General features: G+C 42.6%; 1 protein-coding gene across 4 annotated transcripts in view; it reads left to right on the top strand.

Annotated features, from left to right (window-relative positions):
• The first annotated feature begins 3949 nt into the window (after window positions 1–3949).
• LOC138201883 (disks large homolog 5-like) overlaps window positions 3950–24373 on the top strand; it is a 30707-nt gene continuing 10283 nt past the window's right edge. For 3 of the 4 annotated variants that reach the window (XR_011178614.1, XM_069155410.1, XM_069155412.1), the window contains exons 1-20: window positions 3950–4267; window positions 9405–9473; window positions 10243–10411; window positions 10758–10901; window positions 12570–12753; window positions 14313–14569; window positions 14998–15310; window positions 15765–15995; window positions 17309–17493; window positions 17651–17776; window positions 18027–18159; window positions 18275–18399; window positions 18805–18980; window positions 19174–19277; window positions 19847–19939; window positions 20226–21176; window positions 21454–21577; window positions 22038–22182; window positions 22869–22990; window positions 24244–24327. Coding sequence is in view for 3 of the 4 variants with exons in the window: in XM_069155410.1 (XP_069011511.1) it covers window positions 3970–4267; window positions 9405–9473; window positions 10243–10411; window positions 10758–10901; window positions 12570–12753; window positions 14313–14569; window positions 14998–15310; window positions 15765–15995; window positions 17309–17493; window positions 17651–17776; window positions 18027–18159; window positions 18275–18399; window positions 18805–18980; window positions 19174–19277; window positions 19847–19939; window positions 20226–21176; window positions 21454–21577; window positions 22038–22182; window positions 22869–22990; window positions 24244–24327 (4033 nt within the window). In the remaining variant the exon portion in view is untranslated. The remainder of the gene's footprint in view (window positions 4268–9404; window positions 9474–10242; window positions 10412–10757; window positions 10902–12569; window positions 12754–14312; window positions 14570–14997; window positions 15311–15764; window positions 15996–17308; window positions 17494–17650; window positions 17777–18026; window positions 18160–18274; window positions 18400–18804; window positions 18981–19173; window positions 19278–19846; window positions 19940–20225; window positions 21177–21453; window positions 21578–22037; window positions 22183–22868; window positions 22991–24243; window positions 24328–24373) is intronic. The other variant, XM_069155411.1, reaches the window with a different exon arrangement.

Consider the following 24373-nt stretch of genomic DNA (forward strand, 5'->3'; position numbering starts at 1 on the left):
TCCGGATTGTCTTTGTGAAACGGGATCATGTGTTATGCATGAAACATTGACTGTGTATTTTCTGCTCTGAGCCGACGCACAATGAGCAATTTGCATTTCAAAGCCAGTCTCATTTGCACCACCTTGGTCTGTATTACAGTGAGTGAGTTCAACCCTCCCTCCCCCTCCCCCCCCCCCCCCCCCCCCCCCCCCACATCCCCCTCCTCTGAGCATCACGGGCTGCATCCTCTGTTAAAAGGTGCGAGTAATGTGGCTTACATAAGTGATGGTTGTGCATGTGTTTTGTTGTATAATCTGAGAGGGGGGGGATGTTCAGGTGTGCTTTGCAGCTCTAATGATACGGCACAGACAGCATTTCTCTTCCTCAAAGCTATAAATAATGTCCACAGTGGAGACACTGATGTCCTAAGGTTTTCTCTCTGTTGTGTTTACTGGCCTCAAAGTGCAGCCTCGGAGGGACTGTGCTGGTGAGACAGATGACTTCCAGCCACGCTTCTCGTAGACCTTTCTAACTTCACTATTTCTCATACGCACTCGAAATGAAAAGACCGCACCAGCTTGCGGACAAAGAGGGATAAATATTTGATGTGGGTATTTGTGGAACTTCTCTCCAGCCAGGACGGTTTGCACTGATACCTCCTGATATATATAGGTCAAAAGGAAATCAGAGGAGGGACGCTCCCATTTTGCTCGCTTTTACTTTAAAAGACAAAACAGAGCACTTCCCTGATCCTGATTTCGAGACAAAGTGCTTAAATTATTTACACGTGGCTGTGATGTGAGCAGGATGCATGCTTTCTGGGACTTGGTCACACTTGCTCACACGAGCAGAGACACACTGTCTTGTGTCAGGCACGTGCGTATGGGAGTCGTGTCAATCAATAGTGTCCGTCTGCATCATCAGAACTCATGGGAGCTCTGAAGGGCAGCCTTTGATTAGCCCTTAAACGCCTGCGGCTCTTCACTTAAAAGAACTTTGTGTGTGGTTTAGTGCAGACAATATGACTAGAATCTTGTAATATTAGAAAATGAAATCAAATAATGTAGAACTTTCAAGTGAGGCATGCCATCATGATTTTAAATTTATTGGATGCTAAATTAATCATGTTTTATATGGTAATTTGAGAGAAAACCCCTTCAAATATACCAAAGTGAAGCTTTTTTAAACCGATAGACAACACTCTTGTCTCATTAAAGGTTTGTTTCACAGACAGATTAAACATAATCTGAATGAAAAACCAGTAAATCTGAGATTATTTCACCTTGTTTCACATCCTCATCACCGCCGCACTCTAATAGTAATACTTTCTTCTCGACAATCAGTAAAAGTATTGACCCAATTGATGATTTGCAGTGGATTTTCTCCAGCTGTCCAATGAGGAATGTTGCAGCAGAATGACATTTGGTTGCCAGAGACCTAATCCTGCTTTAAACTTCATGAGTGCATATAAGCAAATTACAAACCCGAGGATTAGATCAACAACACATAATGAGATGTAGCAGCAGATATCACTATCCAGCCTGCAGAGCTACAGACTGTGGGGCTTGAGATTCATCCTCTGATATTTGACAAAATAAGACCATTAGGCCTGTCCAACCATATCCTTTTATTTTGGTATGCAGTTTTGCATTCATAAGAAAGGACGAGCACACAATCTGCCATACAGCAACTCTAAATGGCTCCCACTTGATGTTTTTACTGCAAAACAGAAGTGTGCGTTGAATGTTTTACGGGAACATGCGGCCCCCTTTTCAATCCAGTGTGGTGGTTTTATGTATTTACATAATTCCTAAACATTCCAACTGGTTATCTTGGTGAGTGACAAATGGATTTTCCCTGCAGGGAAAAAAAAACGTGTTAAGTTGTTATATAACCACTTACACTGTTAAAGCTGTTTCAAAGTGGGGAAATGTATAGGCACACTCTGTACCATGTTAAGCTTTAAAGCCAGGCTCTGTATGCGCTAACTAGCTCCAGAAGAGAGTCGCAATCCTCATAAAGGCAAAACATTGAAGCTTCTTAATATTATAGAGTATTGTCAGCAATGGTAAACACGCTTGCAGTAGATTTCTTCTTTTCTCCACCTCAGCTGTGTCTGTAATTTACAGAGGTTACAGATAAGACACATATAGATGATCTGATGTTTCTTAAGGATTCCAGTTTTATGTGACATCTGCCTCCTTTGAGAGCTGATGGATTATGTGGAGCAGAAGACAGCTCACAAAGCGGGGCAGTTGTGACAGGGGACAATAACGATGAGAAACAGACATCTATGGTCTGGCGGCATAATCTGCTCCGAAAAAAGAAAAGAAAAAGAGATCAAATCATGAAATAAGAGCTGACGGAATTTCCCTTGTAATAAAATAATTAGGTGTTCAGTGCAACCAGTAGAAGAAGGTCACGTAAGATCATATTTTTATTTAGGCTATTTGACTTATTTAATATACACCAGAGGTTTGCAACCTTTTTGGACTGCAGCCATTTAAAATTAAACAATGTCGACTTGAGATTTGTCATCACAGGGAATGACCTTAGTGTGGAGATGACTTGTGATCAGTTTTTACAGGGATCAGTTTAGACAAAGATGGTTTCATTTCAGTAAATTTAGAGGCCTGAAGCGGTAGAGTTCCAGGAAATTGAAAAAAATTCATTAAAAATAAATATTCTTTCCTTTCATATTCCTAATTATGCAACCCCCTGGATCTATCTTGTGGCTCAGTATAGGGTCAGGACTTGTGGAGTCAGGTACCACTGTTTTAGAGGATTACAGCTGGGGAATTAAAAACTATAGCAGCTACTGTATATGTACACTAAATAAACATGTCAACAGTAATACCTTGGGACATTTTGTCACATACGAAGATGGATTAAATCTGGACGAAACATCCCAGAAGAAAATATTGCCTTGCTTACAGCTGCCTATTGCAATATTTCGCAATATATAAAATTATAAACCCTATATCACACATATCATAAAGCCAGATTCTTACCCTACACAGCCTTACAGTAGAAATAATATGTAGCTACTTTTTACTCCTCTACATTTAATTTGACAGCTTGAGTTTAGTTATTCTTTACTTCAAGGGCTATTTTTGTTTAATGCGGAACGTACGATGAGCTTATTGGATGCATTGTTAATACAATAAATTACATTAACAGGCTACGACACTAACGGGAGGTGGGGGGGGGGTTATTTTGCATAATCTACTCGGCATGCCGTTTGCATGTCTGCAGATGCTACTACTTTATTAAAAGAGTCCTACATACTTCCAGCACCACTAATTAAACGCCACAAACCGTCCAAAAAAAAAAGAATATTATGTAAGTATCGGCCTATTATTTACAGTATGAAGGCAATTACAGCGGCGGGGGAGCCAGGTGCGGCTGAAAGGAAAGCCCCGCCCACTTTTACCTTAAAAGTCCATTACGCGGAAATATGATTGGCACAGAGCTGCAGCTGCTTTGAGCGGTGAGACATGGCGGAGTTTGCGGTCCCACCGAGGGGACTCCAGAAGAGTTTCTACACTTCGAAACATGTCGGAAAAACTTAATTTTAAGACGGCGTCGCCTTCGTACGCGGAGCGGAGCTTAAAGAGGCAGACACGTCTTTTTTTTTTTTTTTTTTTTTTTCTTTTTTTTTTTCCGAGAGGGACGTGAGCGGCGGTTGGGGAAAAATGTGTTGTCATCTCCGTGCAGTCAACAAATATGGCTACTTCTTGTGTATCCTTCAGTTCGGGTTGAAAACCGTACCGACCGGGTCGAGCGGGATAGTTTCGGAGAGGCGCGACAGCGGTCCGAAGTGAAGTTGACGAACCAGGAACATTTAAGATTTGTCCCGAAGCTGGTTCGGTTTTGAACCGAAAGGGGGGAGGTGGGGGTGGTGGAGGAGGAGGAGGAGGAGGAGGTGGTGGAGGTGGTGGTGGTGGTGGTGGGGTGGGGGGGGGGAGAGAAGAAGAAGAAGAGAGGAGATGGAGCCCAAGCATAAAGAGTTGTTGGAGAAATGTCACCAGAACTTGGTGGAGTCGATCACAGATGCGGACCGAGTTGTGGATGTTTTGGCTCACTGCGGCACCCTCAGCCAGTCTGAACGCTACGAGCTGGGACACGGCTGCTCCTCCAGCTCGGAAAAAGTGGACCTTCTCCTGAAGATCCTGATAAGTAAGGACGGGGACCATTTCGCCGAGTTTTGCTCCGCTCTGGAGACGACGCACCCTCACCTGCACTCCGTGCTGCTGAATGGCACCGGGCCGGTGGACCGCACAACCGGTGAGAGAAGCACTCGTAGAGGTTATGTCGGTTTACAAAGAGAGAGGCACAACACCGTGTTTAAAGTGCGTTGCCGCGGGGGCATTTGTAGCCGTGTTGTAGTCAAATGCAGTCTGTTCGGAGGACCCGTGTCTTTATTTTGGTTATGATCCAACCTGCTTTCGATTTCTCCCCTGAGCATGGTCTAACTAACATTAGGGCTATTGACCATATGACAACTTGATGAAGGGCATGACTTTTCCTTTGGGCAAGTATAAAGGGGGGGGGGAGAGAGAGAGAGGGGGCTGCACAATCATGTGACCTGATGCCTATTTACACTCACACTACAGTGCTTGTTTTCATTTGCTATGTCACTAAAAGCAAAGCCTGCAAGCCTTTTGTGAAAGTATTTAATGGACCTAAAAAGACTCAGACAATCAATGTCGTGACAGGCAGGGCCGCCTGAAGTCTCTCTCTCTCTCTCTCTCTCTCTCTCTCTGTGTGTGTGTGTGTGTGTGTGTGTGTGTGTGTGTGTGTGTGTGTGAGTGAGAGGAAATCAATAACCCAGTGTCAAAGTCAAATGAGTGAAGAATTAAATGTGCATATTGTACTCTTTTGACTGTTGGGTAGGAGAATACATAATGGAGAATGACAGACATTAGATTGATTTGTGTTTTTGTACAAAACCAACTTAAACTTGGGATGTACTGAAATCATCAATGGATCTGTAAATTACTTTTTTTTTTTTTTTTTTTTAATAGTTGAACTTAACTGTTTTTGGTCTAACTTGCTGAAAGAGACGCAGCAAACGGTGATTTTCCATCTTCATCTTTTGGCCCATGAAATGCCAAACAATACTTGCAGATGCCCGTCGCGACGCCCCAACGGGGACGTCTTTGACTTGCTGTTGTTCGACCATTCGCCCAAACCCAAATGTATGCAAAGGAGGAAAATACCATTGATTTAATTGAAGACTAATTTCTGCAGTTTTCTGCTCGAAGCGCTTAAATTTATTCAGGAAAAACACATGATAAAGCATATTTTTTTAGTGCTGCAGCTAATTATTATTTTCCTTATCCATAATCTGTTGATTGCTTTCTCAAATAATCGATCAGTTGTTTGGTTTTTAAAATGTCCGAAAATGGTGATGACCGTCAATCAGCGTTTCCCAAAGCCTGACGTGCAGCCTGAAAGGTCTTGTTTTGCCCCGACTGTTAGTCGGCAACCAAAATGTTTATAGTTTTTTCTCATGGAGGACCAAAGTAAGCAGAAACATATTCACATTTATGAAGCTGGAATCAGAGAATTTGAGTGATTAATCATTAAAAAAGTGACTCGAAAGATTTGCCGATTGTGAAAATAGTTGCTGATTAACTCTGTCAATCACTTAATCACTAATCACTGCAGCTCAATAACCTACACAATCAAGTCTTCGAAAGATCGGATGTTCCAACATCACAGATCCTTTCCTTCATTTGTTATTTCACCCTCATTTTATTTACTGGATACGAGTGATTTACTTTCTTCACATAGACATAAACAATTTCGCGATAACGCAGCGGTATGATGATGCATATCTCAGCTTTCTGATTTCAGATGTTTTTACTCCTCTCGGCAGTCGATTCGCTGCAACTCTGGATCAGTTCCTTCCTCCCACTTTAGCGATGACGGATAAAACCCGAAGCTACAGAAAGCTGTTTTTGTGATGCTAATAAATTCGTTATTAAATTCCCCGTGAGCTGACACAATTTGTGTCCGGGAACCTTTTCGTCTTGGCGGCTGTCCCCCCCCCCGCGTGGAATCTGCTGTACGCACAGTGGCGCACGGGCCTTGCTCAGCACCTCCGCTGCACTTTAGCATTTCAAAAGATGTACGCACTGCGAGTTACTTTTGTTCTCTCCCGGCTATCGTGTCACACTCCCGGCGAGCCGAGTCATGAGGCGTTAATTATGCATTTATCTTGTCGTCATTATTTTATAGGACAGCTGAAGCTGCAGACTCGGTCCCTTTTTTTTCTAAGCGTTTCCGTTTTTGCGCTGCATTTCACAATCGCGCACCGAGTCTACAGCCGAACACCGACCGGCTTTCTGCCGCTGGAGAGGTTCGTACGTGAGCATTTTCTGGGCTAGGCAGAGTGGGCTGGTGCAGCGTGCATTTCCCTGTTGGTAGTCACGCAGGACAACAAATGGGTTGAGCTGCCTTTTTGCTACTGGGCAGACAGGTTCCTCCACTGCGCAGCTAAGAGACGGGCCTTTCCCCAGGAAAACCGTAGCTTGTCACAGCTTTAAAGACATCTTTAAATCCCATGCAGCGCGATGCAAGGTACTCCAAAGTCACCCAGAATCCCGTCGGGCGAGAGAGCAGGAATTTTGGAATAACACTCAAGAAGTCAACTTCGCTTTGTCAGTAAACCCTGGCACGTACTCGAACGTTAACACAATTTCTGAATGAGGGCCGTTGAAATGATCACAGAGTTACAAAATACGTGATATGGATATGACGCTTAATAGCGGATGTGTTTCCCCGAGAGCTTGTTTGTTTTTGAATGAACGGTTATAGTTTTATGCATTTTTCAGTAGGGGTGGAAGTAGTGCAGAGAACCCGCCATTGCCTCTAATGGGCTTTAACTACTCTCGCATACAGTAGTTACTGTACAGTCATTAACATTATTTTGCAATAGACCTTTCACAGAACAGATGGGCGTCTGTTTTAATCAGGTACATGCTTCACTGCTGCTATATCCACATAAATGTGCAGTGTCTTTTCCACGCATTACTACTGCTCTGCCAAAAATGCGGGTGTCCTACAATCACCCCTGAGCCTGAATGCATCTTGTGCAGACACATGGAAGGCTGAAGCTGCCGTTGCCGCATTACTAGCAACAAATAGTAGGTCTGCGCGGTTGAATGCCAATTGTAAACAAATCGGAAAAAACGGTAGGCAGGTCGACCAAAGTACTGGACTAACTGAAATTTTGACTGGATGATCACTGAATGTTTTATTTTATGACTTCCAGAAACAAGAGGCCAGAGGGACCAGATTCCAATTTGTGGCTCAGCAAGTGAAATTTCATGAAGTGATTCAATCGGTGACTGAGGGGAAAAAAAAACCAAAAACCCTTTTCACCCTCAGACAGTATAATGACTTTTAACTTACTGTTGAGCTGTCAGGCCTGAGTAGGAGCATGCACCAGTTTTCATGGAAAAGGCGCTGGAGTCGGCGTTTTTCATTCACTATCAGTGGAGCAGAGTACTGGATTTGATTTTTAGATTATATCAGCACTTAGTGTTTGAGCTCCTGTTTTCAGCTTTGAGAGAAATAGTGCTGCACTGTGCTCCACTGTAGAATAAACTCTCCGACAAAAGACAGTTTCCCCACTTTGCATTTTGTTGTTGTGAAGCGTTTTAGGTACGCCAGGAAAAAGGGGGAAAAAAAAAAAAAAAAGTCCAAAGATCACCAAGTAGCTGTGACTGTAGCTAAGAGATCAACCTAAATGAGATACTTGAGTGGTGAGGGTCAGACCACAGCGAGGTCCAGGTCATATGACTTCCACGGAGCAGAAAAGCGAGAGAGCTATGACACAGTGCACCTTGCCCATTGAGGCACTCTCTGCTCAGAGTCATGGGAAACTTAAGCTACAGCGAGAACAAAGAGAGCTTGATCCATGGGATGCCACGGTTCCTGAGGCACATCAGTCTTTTTTTTTTTTTTTCTTCTTTCTTTTTTTTTTTTTTTTCTTTTAGTCCTTCGCTGGGAAAAAGAGGGGTGAGCCATGTTAGCCGGGCTCCTCGTAGTCTCTACTCATAGTCTCCTTTAGTTAGTGGGAACTCAGCCAGCCAGGGATTGATTTAGAGTTCTGGGACGTGGGTAAATAGGATCGTTTGTCATGCTCCTGCTCCAAGTCCACACTAGACTTTACATCAGGGATGGAAGTTGCTGATTTAACTGAACTATAAGCTGCTCATTCCACGGCCAAGTACGATGTCAGTAAATGTGCTCTGCTGGCTGTTTGATCAAGGCTTGTGCAGTCTTTTAAACCTCTCAAGCTTCATTAAGATTCCCATTTTCTGAAACACTTTGTGTTGAGGAAGTTATTAGATTTACATTTAATAAAAAAGAGTAAATGTTTGAGGAGTGCTGACGAAACTCAACCAGCGAAACATAAGTCACGTTTGTAATAATTTGGTACTAATTTTACATTTCGACAATGGCCAAACATTTGCTTGTTTCACTTTAATTGACAAATTCAATATATTTTCAATGTAAATTTAAGCAGACTTCAATTTGGGTTTTGGAAAATTGTGACATTTTTTTAGAGACATTTCTTTATTAGTAAATGAGCAAATCTGCTATGTGTAAGATTTTGAAAATGTCTGACTATAGACTAATATTGGAGTAGTGAGGTGCATGCTCATATTTCATAAAACTAACATCATAATAAAGACCCCCCCCCCCAAACTATTTATTTTTTTTGAAGAAAAACAAAACACTGGCAGACAGCAGCATTGCACCAATTATTTTAAATGATTTTTACGTCATTTATTTTTGACTTCATTATTTAAATTTTGACTATCACATAAAACTTCAAGACATCGCGGCTTGCGCTGAATAATTGTTTTGGAAAAGTAAGCAAGAGAATTCTTAATGGCGAGAACAAGATGTATCAGTCGTTGTCCCTCAGATTCTTTTGAAGACTTACTTTTACATCGGTTCGTCGAATAACATGATCTTCATAATGCTTAGTGTTGTTATGAGGCTCGCTTTCTGTACAGTTAATTATGAATCACTGTAGGCCATAAAAGAAGGGGCTTTCACAGGGGAGGAGGGGGGAACTGTGTGATGTTGTCAGAGGAGATAAAAGGAGAAGCTCTAAGGCTGCAGCCTCTTTGGGGCCCTGGCTAGTCAGTATTCAAGCTCCCTGCCCAACTGATAATTAGCTACACTCTGCTGTCAGCCCACAGGCCCGTCATCCCAAGTTGGGGAAAGTCCCACCTTATTATTCCTCCAGCTGGCCTTTTTTTCAGTAAAGGTTCCTGAATGTAACCCAAGCTGCAGAGCCTTGATGTACCATACAATACTGGAGATAATCATCGGACTATAATGCAGACATGGTCGAGTACACCCGGAGCTGACTTTAATGTTTTTGTTCGCCTCGCAGGGTCCACTTACAGCGTCTTGTCCACCATGCCATCGGACTCGGAAAGCAGCAGCTCGCTCAGCAGCTTAGGTGAGTGTGGCGCTCGTGGTGGGGTGCGGATTTAAGGTGAAGAAATGTCAAAGGAAATCTTCCTGAGAGGAGTAAAAAAAAAAAAAAAAAGGTGACCATTCTAAAGAGCCAACCACAGTTTTATAAATAATAGTCGGTCACTGGTTGCTGCCTGTTTAGACTCTGAGCACATGCAAGTGATTACACAGATGTGAGAAGGATTTAGAAACCTTCTACCCCCAAACGCACACGCGCACACACACACACACAGACCTGTTTCATTTAGTCATCCTCCGGCAGAGAGAGGATTTGACTGGTCTATGCTATTGAGAGGGAAACAGTATTTGTGAATACATCAAACAGAAATCAACCCACTGATGCAGATTCTGAGCTCAATGAATATAACAGTCAGGTGGATGAATATTGAAGGACAATATTTAGGTGATTTGGACTTCAAAGATGAAAGCATGATTAAAAGTGACAAAGTAAAGTCAACGGCGAAGGTGTTTCCTCCATAAGTTACTCTAAAGGAATGTATAGATATTGGGTCTAGGAGCCACAACGAAGAGCTCTTTATTATGGTTAGTTTATCAAGTAGGTAGGTAAGCAGACTCGTTTTTATTTTGTTTTTCTAGTGAAGTTTTCAGCTGAAATAAACATGGACTCGATTTTCTTCTTTTGGTTGTACACTTTGGTTTGTTTTGAAGAAATCGATGCAGCTGCACTAACACCCCCATCGTTTGAGCTTAGTGAACTGCACATGCCACCGGTGACATGCTGACTTGCGCAGGTACTCCCGGTCAAGCCTCCTCCCCTCCGCCGGCCCACATGGACAGCCACCAGGTGAGCGAGAAGATGGAGACGGTTCTGTTCCAGCTGAGGCATGTGACACGCGAGAGGGACGAACTACGCAAACGTCTGGCCCTCTCCTCGCCCGGAACCACCTTCGATGACTGCAGGTACTGTTTTAATCGCATGCACCTAACTGCCCATTTTACAAAACAAACATTGACAGAAAAGCGGAGTGATCCCGTGTGGACCTGCACTCGCTGAATAGAGAGCATTTTTACCTTGTTCGGTATCTAAAAGCAACGACGACAACAACGACGACAACAACAAAAAAAAAGAGAGCTACGGTGTTATGTGCCGCAAAATTGTTTGAAGATTTGCTCCTTATGCTCCCATAAGCACAGAGTTGGAATGTTTATCTCACTCGTGCTTCTCGCATCCTCCCGTGTGGCGTCTTAAAACTTGACTCTGATGCATCACAATTTTTGCTTCCCTTCTTCCCTCTCTGTGAAACAGACCGAACTCCAAAGCAGGTCACGACTATGAGCGTCTGAAGCTGCAGTGCATGAAAGCAATGGCAGACCTGCAATCCCTGCAGAACCAGCACAGCACCACCCTGAAGAGGTGCGAGGAGGCTGTGAAGAAAGCGGACTTCTACCAGTAAGTGGAAAGCCTACTACAGGGACTTTGTAAATTTTTTAACAGGCGGTGCATTTGTGCTGTATGCATTCATGCTCAGCCTGCAGGGTTTGAGCTGGTATTCAGTTCCTCCTCTGACATATTCACAGCAGACTGCACAGAACAGATTTTATTTTTGTTAGTAATAGGGATGAAGCCTTTATACCAGTCCCAAAAGCTGATGAGTTAAGCCATGAAAAAAAAAAAATCCTTGCAGCCCTTCATCAATTTAATTTCATCTTTTTGATTGTTTAAAAAAAACTGCTTTTATTGTCTTTGTAGCAGCATGAACCCCAAGTTGTCTTTGAGACCAAAGGGTTAAGAGAGCATATGCTGAATTACTTCTCTATGAGTAATGCCCTTCTTGAAGAGTTCATGCCAAAGCATGCTCTGTAATCATTATCTGAACCCTGTGTGAACGGCGTGACATCTGTGCCATGATGATAATGCCACAAACAGAGCATTTGTTGTCCAGTGATATAAGCTGTGCCGAGTTTACATGAAGGCAGAGCCGGTCCATTTGTGTGATTTAATGATGCCATACTGACTCCAAAGTGTAGGGAACCAACATCTGGCCCCCAATGAAAAGAGACAGATGAAGGATTATTGCCATGTTTAAGCCTCTCCTTCTGGGCCCTGTTTGCACATCAGAGAAAGTCTTTATTTATTACTAGTCGTGTCTGTTGCTGCACTTATCCGTTCACACTAAACACCATGCTTTGTCAATGGGCAATCACATTCACGACATTCACCGTTGTATTCTACTTCGATCAATAAGTCACTCAACAGAAGGCGAAAATGTGTGCTCAGTAATCATGGAGGATTTTATTGGTCTTCTGAGTGGCTCATATTTGTAAAGTTAAAGCAGTATTAGATGCATCATTTTGTACCGTTCACATCAACTTAAAGGTGTTTAAACATCTCTGAAGTGGCACGAAGACCTGTGATAATGAGACGGTACATAAAATACCGTAATCATTTTATTCCGCAGCTCCTAACCACTGTGTGAGAGTCTAGTGAAGAACCGTACGACTACAAATGGCTCCATAGAAACCCAAAGTGATTTGGCCTGTGTTTGTTTTTTGTCATTCGGTTTGACTTTTGATTATTTACAGGATACATTTATGGTTGAAAAAAAAAACACAGTAAATATGAATGTTGGGCTAAAGGGACACGCAAGTCAATTTCTAAGAAGTTGTTTGCATGGTTTTGAGCAGATTACATCTAAAATAAAAAGGGGGGCGGGGAGTGTATCTGAGTGTGAAATGATATCCTTTTAATTTGTAGAAATTGTAGAGTTATTTCCGAGTAGCGCTGAACTGTTTCGTTTTTAAAATTACGGCAATCAACAGCAATGTTGATAATCAATTCATTATTGAAGCACTTTTATCGAGCTGAAGCGTGTAATAATCTATCTCGGTATGTCTGAAGACCTCACCAAAGGTTCTGGGGACCTGTGGGATTTGGTTTCGACAGAATAAAAGTAAAAAGTCATTTATAAAAAGTCTATATTCTATGATGATGACTCGTTAGCTGAGCATTTGTTGTCTTGACGTGGCTATATATTTTCTTTTTTGTGCTATAATGCTGACTTTAAGCTTGGCTGACAGCGCCTACGGTCCGACTGTACTTGTTGCGGTATCTCCACAGTACGCTGCACAGCCGTCTGGCGAGCGAGCACACCCAGCTGAAAGACGAGCTGGAGGCGGTGAGACAGGACAACATCCAGCTGGTCAGGGAGCACAACCATGTGAAGCAGGCCTGCGAGGAGCTGAGGAGGCTGCATGACGATGATCAGAGGGAAGTCGCTGACATGAGGATGCTGCACCAGCAGGTACCTGTGCGACTGGCGACGCCGTCACCACTCACCTGTGCTCAGATGTAGAATACAAATGGATTCCTGAACATTAAATAGGTGCACAGCGTCCGCACGCGTGCTCGGACACGCCTTTCCGTCTCGGGATGTCTTTGCGATGTAGTCGGTTGGATCTTGACAATTTGAGACGGAAATGAATCTAGTCCTGCGTTCATGATCATTCCGTCCAAAAGAATAATATTGCTCAGCCAAAATGGGTCAGACATGCTTGGTACTCCCATGTCTCCATCAATCAAAACAGTCTTTCAAATTAGAAAAATGACTTCTTCAACTGTTGGTCCATCTGTCATATATTTGGCCTCACTGCAGTCAGGAGGTCGTGTCATTACAAACCTTGCATAACCATGAGGAATGTCTTACGTGGCTGTTTGATAGTAGGGATACATGCATCATTGTCTCCAGAGCTCAGATAAACTGCTGTTCAGCCTCCATTCAGATTAGGAATCAAATTAGCCAAGTGATGTCAGTCCAAAAGTGACCGTGCAGTTGTTAGATACCTGTCACATGCTACATATCGTCCTTTCTATTGTGTGAAATGTGTCCTGGTTTGTCCCTTTTTTTTTGGTGCGGTCAATAACCTATATTAGTGCTATTGGGATTTTGAGTGAAAAGGAGGAAGGATATGTGTCTCTGTAGGCGTTAGTTTTCATGTTTCATTACTAACTAACTACGAGAGTCGTAAACAATAAGTCATATTGCACATCATTAGCGCTACATGAACCTGTTGGCGAAAATCGAAATAAAGTTTATTCAGTTGACTGAAGGCAAGTCACGCCGTACTTTCTGCACATTTCATGTATTTATATTTTATGTGTGGTCACTATGTTTCAGCGATTTACTTTTAGTTTCGAGTTTACTGAAGCACGAGGACTTTGCATGTTGTAATGAATAAGGCCTGCAGTCTCTCGTTTATGTACTAGTGTGCTGGTGTTTATGGAGTCTGTCTGGGATTACATGAGCAGACAGAAAGAAGTGAGACATCGTAAATCCACAGAAGAACTGTCAAATTTTCCAAAGTGATTTAAAGGAAAGAGTGGTCACACCAAACAAATATACAGTACTGCACATTTTAAAACTTAACAAGGAATGTTTTCTCTTATTTTCTATCTTTTTAAGCAGAGAATAGCGAAAACTATTTCAAATAGTTTGAACTTTTTTGAAAACAGCAGCACCAGTGAAGTAATGCCTTCCACTATACAAATCTCCCTCGCTCTGGCCTCCTAACTCGGCAAATAGTTGAGGACCTCAGCTTTAATTGATTACTTAAGAAATGAAGTTACTTTTCTGTGCCAAGACACTGTTCATTTCAGGCTTAATTTTTTCTAGATTAAAGCTAATCATGATATCATGTAAATGGAATTAAATAAGGCACTCCTGAATAGTCAAATCTCATCTTCATATAGTTATACTGACACATTCCATTTCATTATTTGGCAGCGTCCCAATTCTACATTTTTTTTTTGTATGCACCGTGTCCCTTTTAATTCAGTAATGCATCTGAATTGTGTCATTTGCAGGTGATGAGAGAGGGGTCGTCTGATGTCCTTAACAAGCTGTATGACGCAGCTGTGGACAAGCTGGAGGCCATGAAGAGTGACTTTGAGGCTTTGAGGAAGCGCTACAATGAGAACACAGCCAGTCACAATGCAGACCTGAGTCGTTTGGACCAGGCGGAGGAGGAGAACCACCGGCTGCAGAGACAGCTAGAAATGCTGCTGAAACAGAGAGATGCTGCCATCCACTATCAACAGCAGTACTCCTCTTCTATAAGAAGGTAACGCTGGAAATATCACACGACACACGATACCAGTAGAGCTAGAAGCTGCACACAAAAACTCAGCAGATGCTAAAAAAAAAAAAAAAAGAAAAGACTAATGACGAACAGCAGTTGTAGGAAATTATGCTGCAAACTGAGTACTTTAGTTTAGCGCCAAAGTCAAATCTGCACAGTGCTTAAAACATCCTTAATCCCAGGCAGATGAAGCTTTGCAGATGAGCAGATGCTTTTCTATTTTAAGTTTTCTTTTATGATGTTGAGACTGCAAATTTGGTCAATCTGTGCTCTTACTGGGTGGGATTTTAATTTTTTTTGTTTTTTTTGTTTCCCCCTCCTCCGCCCCCAAGTCAGAAATTATTCATCTGCAAATGCTGACAATGTATAAAGACTCCCATTAAATCTACTGCATGACCTGTCTGGTACAGGTTTGACAACACGCAGCAAGAACTGTCCAAGGCCGCAGCCCAGAACCAGGAGCTGCAGCGAGAGATGGATCGGCTGCAGTCAGAGATGACACGGTTCAAGACCCAGCAGCTGAAGGCGGCGAAGGACTGCGAGAAATACAAGGAGGAGCGGGACTCTGTGATCAGCGAATACCGCTTGATCATGAGCGAGCGGGACCAGGTGATCAAAGAGGTGGACCGGCTTCAGACGGGGCTGGAGATGGCAGAGGCGAAGCTCAAGAACACCTCATCAGAGAGACGTGTGGCCAACGAGGAGCTGGAGGCTCTTCGGCAGGTAACGGCTGGAACGAAGCATCCTTTAGTCACATGATGCAAATTAATACGGGTTAGGCATTTTACATAAAGGATTAAATAAACAGTAGAGGGACAACTTTTTGGTCACAGATTTGATGAATCATATGTAAAACGACAACATAAAGTGACACCTATTCTTAAAAAGTCTGGACACAAGTTTAAAAACACCTCTTGGGAAGAAATAGGTTTTTGTAATCTTTAGTTTTATTTTTTTATTTTTTTAAATAACACCTCTTTGTTCTATTCGTCTCACCAAAAGAAACAGGCCAACGGAGAAAAAAATTTACAATAATACAAAACCATTTTATAAATAAATATTTATTAAAGATAGATACGCTTTTTGCATCAAAGTGACGCTGAAAATTCAGGAAGTTGTGAGTGTTTTATTTTAATTTTTTTTAACCACCTGCCGGTAATGCTTTTGTGACATGAAGGAGCTGGCCTCAGCACTGGTGGACAGGGACCGGGCAATCTGCGAAAAGAACGAGCTGCTGGAGAAATACTGCCTTGAGGTGAAGGACAAGGCCGAGGCTCAGAAGGAACTGAGCCAGGCCTGCAAGGACATTGAGACGGTGCGCGAGGAGAGGGATGTGGCCCGCAAGGAGAGGACGGAGACCATCATCCAGAGGGACCAGCTGCTGCGAGAGTATTACCAGGCCAGACAGGTAGCCAGACAGACGGGTGATTTATCATTACAAATGGAGGGATTGATTTATTTCACTGACGATAATCCCTTCATCCCTTCTTGTATAGTTGTAGTAAAAAAACAAAAACAAAAATTTTCCCCCAAGCTGGGAGGTTTCCACTCTTTGATTTTGTTTAGAAAGAGCTTCATCACTCTGTTTTTAGTGATTGTCAGATTACTTACAATAAAAGTCAGAGATTCCCGCATTAGGAAATGACCAACAATTATGGTGAGAAACCTCAACCTGACTGAGGTGCACAAGGAAACTGCACTGACTCAAAAATGGATAGTAAAGCCAAACAGCACTGTAATTTAGCAGTGATGCTCATGGCACACTTATCAGTCCGTCTCAGTTTATTTAGAAGGAGAGGATGAGCGTGTGCTACAGATACATCAGGCAACTCGGTGAGATTTACACTGGTTGTGCTATATATGACCCACTTCAGACAATACTTCCTAATCCAATCTATGGCTGTTTGTCTCACACATCATGGGCTTAGCTTAGTTTTTAGTAATTTACTTTAGGATAGATGGAATCGGTTAAGTTGAGAGTTTTTGTGCTTCCAAACAATTACAGTTTTCTCTATAGACTGCATTATAAAGGAAATGGGCTTCATTTGGTGTGTTGCTCCGTGTACAAGTCTAAAAGTTAAACAATTGGGAAATCCATTTTAAGCAATGCATCAATGAATTCCAAGGCCAAACACACTATAAAACTACAGCTGCTTATTATAACGTGTCACAAGCTAAAGCATATCTGCAAAGTTACTGCAGAACTGTATTGGTGGTATTGGGTGGTTAAATTAAGAATTAATAGCATTTGTTTAGTAATCTACACAGGATGTGTTTGCACAGGGAACTGCAGCGAGTGGCCAGATGACGTTAAATTGCGTTGCACCCAAACTGAGCCAGAATCAACATTTTGCCAGACAACGCTCTCTTTTTTTTTTTTTTTTTTTTTTCCAGAACCTGGGCTTCAGGCACCCTGCTGAGCCAGTACTGTGGTCTCGTCGAAATTAATGGGGGTGCTGCATTTTTGATGCAGTACTAATGTCGGGATGAAAGCAGCTTCAAAAGTCTCAAATGTGTTTGAGTGTAAAAGGTCCAAACCAAGCAGATATTTTTAATGAGAGTACTTTTTTTTTTTCCTGCAACAAAATCAACCAAAATTGCCAACAAAAATGTGTCCGTGCTGTCAAGCACCATATTGGACTAAAAGCTCTGAGCTGTCTGCATCGTTTGTACACTCTTGCATCAACATTCATCACCCAACATTTCCATCCACTCCTCTAGAAACAAGACTCTGCCACTTTGGACATGGAACGAGCCAACAAGGAGATTGAGATGCTGAGGAAGCAGTACGAGGCCATCTCTCAGGAGTTGAAGGAGGCCCTGCAAGAGGCCGAGGTAGCCAAGTGTCGACGGGACTGGGCCTTCCAGGAGAGGGACAAGATAGTGGCAGAGAGGGAGAGCATACGGTAAAAAAAAAAAAAGAGACTGGGTTTTTGTTATGTGGAAATATGTTTTTTTTGTTGTTTTTGTTTTTTTACACTGCACATCATTGCAGAGACTTGGACAAAAATAGATTTGTTTGTATTTTCTGTGACGCCTGATGAAAATGTTTTCGTCTCTCAGCACGCTGTGTGACAACCTGAGGCGAGAGAGGGACCGAGCTGTGAGCGATCTGGCAGATGCTCTGAGGAATCTGGATGACATGAGGAAGCAGAAGAACGATGCTGCACGGGAACTCAAAGAACTGAAGTGCGTCACCCTCCCCACCCCCTCCACCCCCCCCACCCCCTCCCACACACACACTTTTATTTTACTTCTAGAAATAGACCCTCTTCTGCTCTATTTTAGGTCTAAAACTTTAGTGTTTTTCTGTAAGTTCCATTTGTGCGAGTGCTTCTCCTGTCTGGGGGTCTTCTGTGCCACCAAGTGGAGGAAGTATGCCACTGACTAGGCAAAGTTCAGAAGAAACAGATAACTGTACTCATCATGTTTTCTGCAGAGAAAAGATGGATGACCAGTTGGAAAAGGAAGCAAGATATCGTCAGCTTATGGCTCACAGTTCACACGATTCAGCCATAGACACGGACTCGATGGAATGGGAGACGGAAGTTGTAGAGTTTGAGAAGCACAGGGTAAGAACCATGTTATCATTTTCTCCTATGTAAAATGTACATGCAGTGAATAATCCAAATGGTCGATTTACACTAAAAAAGTTGATCTATTTACTCATGTTTTGTCTGTTTTCAGGACATGGATTTGAAAGCACTTGGGTTTGATATTGCTGAGGGGGTAAATGATCCGTATTTACCAGGAGATTGTGGCATTTTTGTCACTAAGGTGGATAAAGGAAGTATTGCTGAAGGAAGATTAAGGTAAATGTCACCTACTCTGCCACCTCGGAACGCTGATTTTATAATTGCTTGCTATCGTTTGATAACTAAGTGTTGGTTCTGATACCAAAACATAACAGAAACAAGATTTTAACTGTTGTCTAAAACAAACCATATCCAACCACTTAATGTGGTGCGTTTTACGTAAAGAAAATACCCTCTCAAGTTAGAGAAATTTCCTTGAAATATACGATTAAAGGAAAAAAAACAAGCCAAAGAATCTGACCAAACATTCAATGCCACCTTTTGATACTCGACACATTGCCATAATTAGTGCTTCATCAGGAATCGGTGACCATTGAAGTTCAATATCCAGCCCTCATTGTAGCTGATAACCTTTTGAAGAATTTTGATGAATAAAACTATCACTTTGATCTCTTTGTGCAGGGTGAACGATTGGTTGTTGAAAATTAATGATGTGGACCTGACCAATAAGGACAGAAAGCAGGTGATCAAAGCGGTGCTGAGTGGAGAGGGAGTGATCAATATGGTGGTTCGCAGGAGGAAGTCGCTGGGAGGACGGATCATCACTCCAATCCAGATAAACCTGACTGGACAGAAAGGTCAGTTCTAATGAAGACATGAGCTTTACTATTAAAATCACTGACAAGCTACTAATGACATTCCAGTGCCAGAAAATAATGATGGGTATATATATATATATTTTTTAAGACTTAATGACATTTATTTAACTGTATGTTCATTTTGTGTAATAAATATAAAATGATTTCTATTTTTCTCTGTCTTATTTCTCAGACTGTGGTATTGGCTTGGAAAGTGGAGTGTTTGTTGCCACTTTAGCTGCAGGAAGTCCAGCTGCCAGAGACTGCAATCTCACCGTTGGTGACAGATTGTTAGCTGTGAGTATGCTGGCTAAAAACTTGTTTAAGTTGCATGAGGAGAGCCCATTTAATGCAGAGAAACGGCAACTGGGCTCTGACACGGGCTTCTGGTGCCCTCTACTGACCATAAGCATGTTGTGTTTAAATCAAGGAACACACTGTGTTGGCGTCCTAAACCTTCACTATACTGATACTATGAAGTACTTACCATCTATGTATCTTCACAGAATACTGTTGCGATAGTGAGTCCTTCGGAAATGTATGTATTTGCAACTTTGTGCTAATATTAAATTATGCAGTCAATCCTTCAATGTTGGGTAAACAAGAAAAAAAAATATAGAATTATGTAAAGTTAACGAATGAAGCAAATTCTGTCACTCATAAATCAAGCAAGTTTAACTTGTATCTTTTGGTGTTCTTTACTTTAGTGTGTCGTAAGAAATTGAGACACAACCATCTCGTATACCAAATTGTCGTGCAAATTTAAGATAAACTTGTCCTAACTGACGGCCTTTAATCAGTGAGGTGTGGGGAATTCATCATGTCCTTGCAAGTAAGTTGTACATTTGTTTTTGTCTTGCACACAGATCAATGGAATTGCGGTTGATAACAAGTCGCTCTCTGAATGTGAGTCTCTGCTGAGGAACTGCCACAACTCGCTCAGCATCTCCCTTATGAAGGTGAAAACCTCAGACCCCAGACAAACACCAAACTCTACACTTCCTAACTTCAACAAGCCTTGTTTTCAAAATCATATATACTGCTATTATTTCTGACCTTCGGGTAAGACACTAATTATGTTTAAAGGCAAGACGTACGTTTTCCTGATCAATTTGAATGCGAGCAATATCTTGAGCTTTTTGCAGGATATTTCACAATTCTTTTTATTCTTGCATTTGTCTGTCTCTTAAAAATTAAGGATAATAAACTAAGCATTTTCAATTTTGTACCTTTCCTCCTCGACAGTTCCTTCCGCAGAGCTGTTCTGGCCAAAGTTTATTCGAAACTTTGAGGGACTCAGAAAAACCCCCGCAGCTCCAGTCCTGTGAGGTCCACACCAAGAACTGCAGGAACTCCAAGCACAACTGCTCCACACAAACCGACATCTGCAGCTGTGACTTGGGCAGAGGGGATGAAATGTGTAAGGATGCGGGTGACTCCTTGGATAGCAGCGGCGGCAGCACTCATTCCCACCACAAACCCTTTTCCAACGGCTCGCTACACTCCCACTCCCTTTCCAACTCCCACAGTCCTTCAGAGCCCCACCCAGAGTTCTGCTACAGGAGGCACGACCTTCAACATCGCCCCTTCACCTTCACCCCCGTTGCCCCCGGCTGCAGCTCACCTGTGGACCGAGTGCAGAGCTCGCCAGTGAAGCCTAGCGGAGGCACGTGGCCTAAAGTCATAGCCGTAGCTTCTATTTCGGAGTGCACCCAGCTGTCCATCTACAAAAAACCTAAACAGAGAACGTCCATCTTCGATGTGAATGCTTTCAGGAGACCTGAAGCTGCCCCAAAACTCGACTACATGTCTCTGTCTCAGTTGCCCAAGCACTCGCCGCAGAGCTCGGTGTCGGAATCTGCTCAGACACCTCCCACCCCACCAGCCAGGAGGGACTCGTTCCGGTTCAAACATCGGCAACAGAACAGCTCGGCGTCTGACTCCACCATCACTACCGGCACACCGCCAGCCTCCCCGGCCCAAGCTACGGGCCAACAGAACGAGGGAGAGGTTGGGAATCAGTTCTATTACACTGATGCTCCTCCAGGAGAGCCCAAGAGCAGCTCCAAGAAACCTGCTGAGGTGGGGGCGGGTCGACACAGGACACAGGGGCCGGAAAGGAAGAGGTACCGGCCAAAATCAGCACCAGCACTACGGCGAAACGTGACTCCAATACACATCCCTGTTCCAATGCAGGTAACCGAGATACCGTCCTTATGATCTTTGTGATGTGTTGATGCTTCCTGTAACTTACATGTTTATTGACCTCCCTTGCCACACATGTCAAATATGTTCATTTAATTTTGTTTTTTTTGGAATTGTTGGTCAGACAAAACAAGTATTGATAGACATGTTGAATTTGTGGTGGAAATATTTGCGGATATTTTATAGATTGAAAAAAATTGGATTACGAAAAGTATTATCAGGGAATCAAAGCCTTGGTCTTATTAAGCTTTTTGATTGCTTCTTGCAGGTACAGAGTTTCTCTAATGATGAACACTCTCCTGAGCCAATGGACTTGTTGCGCTTCTCTCCTATGCGATCTAATCGGTACAGCATGCCATTTGCACCTCCAAGCTACAGCAGCATCACTGCATGTAAGTCACCTGAACAACTTCATCTGTTCTGTTTTGCTTTTGGAGTCAGGGTTGTCACGAGCATTGAGACTTAAGAAATGGTCTCTTTGCTTTTCTGTTCAATGAAATGTTCCCGACACTCCAAATAGGATAGAAGGTTGCATTTTTGATGCTGATCAGCCTGTTAAGAGATTATGATACCGCTACCACAGTTTTGTCTGGAAGTGTATAAATGAGCTAATGACTTCTCCAATTCCAAACAGTGCATCACTGTTTCTTTTTCTTTTCGCAAACAAGCACAAGAAATTTGCCCAGTCAAAGCTAAACAAAAGCAACTGGTTGAAGATCACGCCAAAACTCAAAACCCATACCGTTTGTCCTTCAATAGGAATGAATGAGAGATATAGTGAATATTCATAGGACAGAGGTGTCGCGTGACATTTTGGGTGTAATTCAATCTCTGATCGGTGTCTTCCTTCAGACCCGGCGCAGCGAGGTTTGGCCCCATGTCCTGCTGTGACGGCCGTCATGAGGAACCCGGTGTATACGGCGTGGAGCCATGAGATCCAGACCAACAACTGTCCTCCACCTCCCAGCTCGGGCGTCCACCCACACGCACACACAAGGTGCTCTGCCAGTCTATTCACCATCAGGCTCCGTGCATTTTTACGCGTCACACTAACAGGCCCTCTCACTGCTGACATTTTGACCGGTCATAGAAGGGAAAGCACAGTTAGAACTAGAAAACCATGACAGTGTGTCAGTGAACCACCATGCACAACACCAGGACACTGAAACGAAGGCAGCGAAGAGAAATTCAGCCCATCATTAATTTTATTATTTACAGCTCTGCTTTTCTGAAAAGGCCTACTGGATATATCCAGACTGAATTATTCCTGTACCTCCTTTTTAGTACTGAAATTTTTTTTTTTTCACCATTTAGTCTGTATTGTTTTGTAATGAAACAATTTGTCGATTTATGTTTGAAGTGATTATAATTTTTGGGCTTTGGTCTGTTGGTTAGACAAAACAGGAAATTTGAGGACATGATGATTTTTGCCATTGTTTTGACAAATTTTGTAGTTGTAATAATCAGTCTGTTCAAAACTAGTCATTAGTCCTCGATATATTATAGTTTGTAAACTTCTACCATTGATCGATTTAAATCCTGTGATGCTGCGTTTATGTACAAAACAAGTGTGTGCTCTGCCCCAGATCTCACGAGCAGATGGCATGTGGCAAATTATATCTTGCTCTGGGTTGAATAATTGACCGCCGGGGGACTAACGTAGGTCTTTTTCTCCACTTTTAGCCCCCAGCATCAAGTTCGCCTCAGTTTGGACCTCAGCCACAAGCGCGCTGGAGACTTGACGGAGACGAGCTGCAGCCAACCACCACACAGCACTAACTCCTTACCCTCCAGCGCCAGAATGAGTATGTGTGGTGTCCTAGTTTAATGCCGATCATAACTTGGCATAAAATGGGCTGTAAATGATCTGTTGTATGTTTTCAAGTTGAGGTGATCATATTTTTTTTCCCCCTCGTACTTTTCAATATCTGGCCAGGCAGATAGTTCTGGTTTGATTTGCACATGTTTGGAGATATTAGAAACAATGGTTTTGTTATCCCGGGGGATCTACAGACTTCACTATAAACAGTTTTATTATAGATGATTCTCAGAAACTAGTGAGTAACCAGGTCATTGTTTCTGGAGAGGCGTGTTGCTGTTGAAATGTTTTATTGTATTCTTCCAAGCCGGGCAACACTCCTCTACCGCACTTCAGTCGAATTGGGATGTTGGCAGAGCCTAATGCTGCAAAACTTGGCAAGAAAATGAAACCAAAAATATGTGAGGCTTTCCCACAGTGCATAGTGGATGTACTACTGCATATGTGAAAATAAATGAATTTGCTGGGAGCCATTTGTGACTTCTGAGAGAGCTGGAGGAGATTTGTTAAATTGCTTCAAGTGTTGTGGCTGGAGAAGTTTGAAATTGAAAACGGTCTGGGCATGTATAAAGAGATGTGTTTACCGGACCTGGGTGGACCGTTCCTCATCTCTGCTTGATGGTAGTAGCTCGTAGATACATTCAGTGCTCCTAGCATCACACACGCAAATCTCTAACCAAACTGTCACCAGTCAAGTTTTATTATTGGTCATGTAGGTTCGAGGTTTTGAAAAGTAAGAAAAAAAATTCAATAACAACGACCTCTTGCGTTGCATCAATCTTCTGCGTAATCGATCTTGATATGAGTGACATGGTCATTTAGTAAAGTACTCCTCCTTACTTACATCAGAAGAAATTATATAACGTGTAGTAGACCTTTTTATAAAATATAACATCAGCTATAAAGGGGAGACGTGTTGCTCCATATTGCGCAACAAAAGCTCACAAATTGAATGAGAGATCATTTTGCAACTAAATTGATCACATTACAATCTGTCTGATTCAGCTCAGGAGGTGACAGTGACTGATTGGCTACATAAAACATTTGCTTTGTCACAGTTAATTAGAGTGGCCTAATGCAGTGTCAGAAAACACAGCTTATCAGAGTAACTAAGCACTTTCCTGGGTGAATGCCTGTATCCACATGGCCGGGTACCCACACGGTGAGAATTTATTTTTGTTGTTTTTAGTGTGGGTGAACTGAATATTTAATACATTTTTCTCTGTTTGTTTTCCCTAGGTTCCTCTGGTACTTTGCAGTTTAGGGCAGAACGCATTAAGATCCCTCCGACTCGTTATCCCCGCTCCGCTGGATCTGACAGAGGTACTGTTCAGTTCGGCAGCTGACGCCATGTGATGGTGAATGTTTC

This window comes from Embiotoca jacksoni, unplaced genomic scaffold (genome assembly GCF_022577435.1).
Source record: "Embiotoca jacksoni isolate LCO1_2020_lvr unplaced genomic scaffold, fEmbJac1.0.p SCAF_20, whole genome shotgun sequence".
NCBI lineage: Eukaryota > Metazoa > Chordata > Actinopteri > Embiotocidae > Embiotoca > Embiotoca jacksoni.